The sequence below is a fragment of the Haemaphysalis longicornis genome, unplaced genomic scaffold (genome assembly GCF_048455015.1).
Source record: "Haemaphysalis longicornis isolate Haplotype H1 unplaced genomic scaffold, Haemaphysalis longicornis Haplotype H1 scaffold_6, whole genome shotgun sequence".
NCBI lineage: Eukaryota > Metazoa > Arthropoda > Arachnida > Ixodida > Ixodidae > Haemaphysalis > Haemaphysalis longicornis.
Window position 1 is genome coordinate 154,866,041 of NW_027526407.1, and position 3,428 is coordinate 154,869,468.

Below are 3,428 nucleotides of genomic sequence, written 5' to 3' on the forward strand. Positions count from 1 at the left end.
AATCAGAATTGCCACTGGCGCCTCCTGGGGGCTTTGAAAGAAACTTTTTAGCGACGACACCTCGGGGCTCTCATTAGCTGCGGCCGCACGACGATCGCAACGGTAGCACGACTGCATCTCGCTTGCCAGTCACAACGTCATGAGCCTTCTCCGACCAGCGAACGACGCCAAAACCGGTCCTAACGAAAAGTCGCAACCGCATCGTAATCGCATGCACCAGTCGTCCATGTGTCTTGCGCTTAATCGTTAGGGTCCCCTCCGAACGGTGACGGCCATATCCGCGTCTGTAGCTTTGGCGGCGCCCACAGTGCGACAGCATGCTTGGTCAAACCTTAGAGCTTGATTAAAAAGTAATCCGCTGCGACTGACATCCTCCGCCGTCATTGCTCCATTTTTCTGATTCCTATCAACTGTTGTTCTCTACAACTATTTATTTTCGTGTCAAAAAAATTATGGTTCCATATTCCGGGGAGCAACCAGCATGGATAACACTCAACGGTTGCTTGTACTTCGGAAACGCATTGTGCTGACGAAATGCAGAGCTTGTTATCTACTAGACAAGTAACATGTTTAAAAAACTCAAAATATTTTGCGTTGACCAGAAATATAATGTTCGAGTCTGTCGTCAGTACACACTGGAGGAAAGCAAAAAACCAAAGGTAATCGCTGCATTATCTCCCCTGGACAAATATATTATGTAGCACCCCACTAGCCCTACTACCATTCGAAAATGCGCGCGAATTACGGAAAGCACGAATTCGAACATTAAATGAAGTGGCTGGACATCGTAACGTAAGAATTTTATCCATATCTTTTAAAGACCTGCGCAAAGTGAGCGTGTAAACTTGATGGTTTTTTGTACTTTTGCCTTCGTTTTTTCTTTGTGCCAGTGTTTATAAATTTAGGCGCTGTTGTTGTTTAATCTTTTTTATACTTCTCATTTGTATACAGTTATACCCTGTCATTAATATATCCGCTTCATATATGTATACTAGTTTGTGCGTGTTCAAGAAGGACCATGCTGTTACCCTTGCTTTTGCTACACAGTCCAGTGTTGTTCTTTTGAGCGCGCTGTGTGGGATGCATTAGGGCGCAGCCCCTATCAAGCCTTTATAGGCTTTGTAGGCCTGTGATCGAAGCGTCGTTGAGATGTTGAATAAATCGATCTGTATTGAAATGAATCAAGAGCAATCCGAAGCGCTCCTATACGGCGCACCTGGAAGCCCAGGTGCAGCTTTGGCCTATTAAGCGCCATAATCGATATACTGTGTATTCATGTGGCGGTTTCTCTACTTCAATTCAACAAACTCGTTTTCCAGTAATATGAGGTAGGCGTGTTGGCCCTAAAAGGTTAACCCCTTTCTTCGACAATCCCCCCGTGGGTACGTGGCATAACTGCAGGAACAGCAACGACAAAGACGAAAGAAAACGGCCCGTGGTAGGAAGGATGGCGGCCGAGGCGTTGAAGTCGGGCGACGTGCTCGATATCCGCCTCGAGCTCACCTGGTCCGGCGTGCGCGACCGCCGCGCAGGAAACAGCTGGCTGGACACGTTCGCCGTGTACTCAGTGAGCGATGGCGCGGACCACAGCGCGTTCCGCTATGTGCAGTGCTCCCAGCCGGCCAAGGACGGGTGCGCCACCTTCGCCACTTCGTACCAATTCGGCGAGGCGCACCTGCTACTCTTCGAAATCTTCAGCGTCAACCGCGTCTCCAGGGAGCCCGAGTCGATCGGCCGGGTGGTTTGCACCCCGCTAGACATGGTGGTCTACATGGACTTGCCGTACACGCGCACGCTTGTCGACAGGCAGGGCAAGAAACTTCCTGGGACCCTCACCGTGACGCCCCGACCTGAGAATCGGCCTGCGGGTTTCGTCCTCCTCGAGCTCTCGGCGCGGCAGCTGCCCCAGAAGAAGCTCTTCCGGTCGACCGACGCCATGCTCGAACTCTGCTCCCAGGACGGAAGCGTCATGTTCGCCACCGAGGTGGTCTCGGGGAGCCGCTCGCCCCGCTGGATGCCGCTGGCGATCAACGCCGAGCGGTTCCCCGGTGGCTTGCTCGCGCTTCGCTGCTACGACGTCGGCCTCACAGGCGACCGTACATTCGTGGGCCAGGCGACCGCGGTGCTCGACGAACTGGAAACGGGCACTTCGCTCGAGCTCGATGCGCCCAACGGAGTGTCGGCTGCCCTCGAACCGCGAAGCAGCGACGAGAAGCCTGTAGTATGCGTGGAGCGCTGCCGCCAATTCCCGTGGACTTTTATCGACTACCTGCACGGTGACTTCGACATGCACTTCGCATTTGTGATTGACCTGAGCTCGTCAAACGGAGACCTCAGCGCCGGTAGTGATAGTCGCCGCCTCTATGAGTCGACCATCAGCGCCTTCGACGACGTCATCCAGCAGTTCGACGAAGAGCAGCTTCTGCCGGCGCTGGGATTCGGTGCGAGGGCTCCAACGGGGCTCATGAGTCAGCCGCTAGTGTTCTTGGCCGCCAACGGCGAACCGAGAGTGCAGGGAACCAGGGGCGTTCTCGAAGCGTACGCGCACAGCCTGGAAAAATTGCTCCCCGCGGAGCCCTCGGAGCTGGCGCCCGCGCTGACCTACGTGTCGCAGCTGGCCCGACCCTCGCGCTACTACGTGGCGCTGGTGCTCACGGACGGCCGCTTGGACTACGGCCTGAGCACGCTGGACTGTCTGGCCAAGGCCGCCGGATCCGCCCTCTCCGTGGTGCTGCTCGTGCTGGGAGAGGAGGGCTGCAGCAACGGACTGCGGCGCGACGTCCTCTCCCGGCGCCGACCGGGGCTGCGCGACTGTGTGCACATGCTCGAAGTGGCGCCGTACCGCGACCGCATGCACGAGCTGCCGCGGGACGCCCTGGCTCCTGTGCCCGGACAGATCATGCAGTACCTGTCGCTCAACGGCGTCGAGCCAGCCTTAGGTTTGCAGTGAAGCAGTCGCCTTTGCTCGGTGAAAAAGATTGGGTACAATAAATTCCCGGCTTCCTTTTTCTGAAATCTGGTCATCCAGAGCACGTTATTAACACGACAGTGTTTTTTTCCCGGATACACAAACATTTGAGTGACGTCATATCCGTCACGGAAGTGACGCCAGTACAACGAAGCAAGCGGCGTGTAAAGGGTGCACCCCTGCAGACAGGGTCTTCTTGCGGGGAAGCAGCCTTTAGAAAAAAGAGTACGTGATACTTAGGGTTGTTCGTTTTCGGGTTTTATACTTTAACACGAAAATGTTTTATGGCGGTATACACTAAGATTTCACTGACGTCGTACCCATCACACCTTCTCAGAAGTGACCCTGCAGCAGGACGTCACTCCCTAAGCACACCCACAAGACAGCCACCGACCCGCAAATAATGCTCACCCGCGGATTTCGCTGCACCATTCACTTTCGTGTTTTAAGGATTCCTGAC

The 3,428-nt window shown here is 54.6% G+C and overlaps 1 protein-coding gene across 1 annotated transcript; it reads left to right on the top strand.

The window, feature by feature from the left end:
* The first annotated feature begins 1,447 nt into the window (after positions 1-1,447).
* On the top strand, positions 1,448-2,950 carry LOC144143320 (copine-8-like). Its single transcript, XM_077675089.1, has one exon. The coding sequence runs from the start codon at positions 1,448-1,450 to the stop codon at positions 2,948-2,950; it is 1,503 nt and encodes a 500-aa protein (XP_077531215.1).
* Positions 2,951-3,428: the final 478 nt, after the last annotated feature.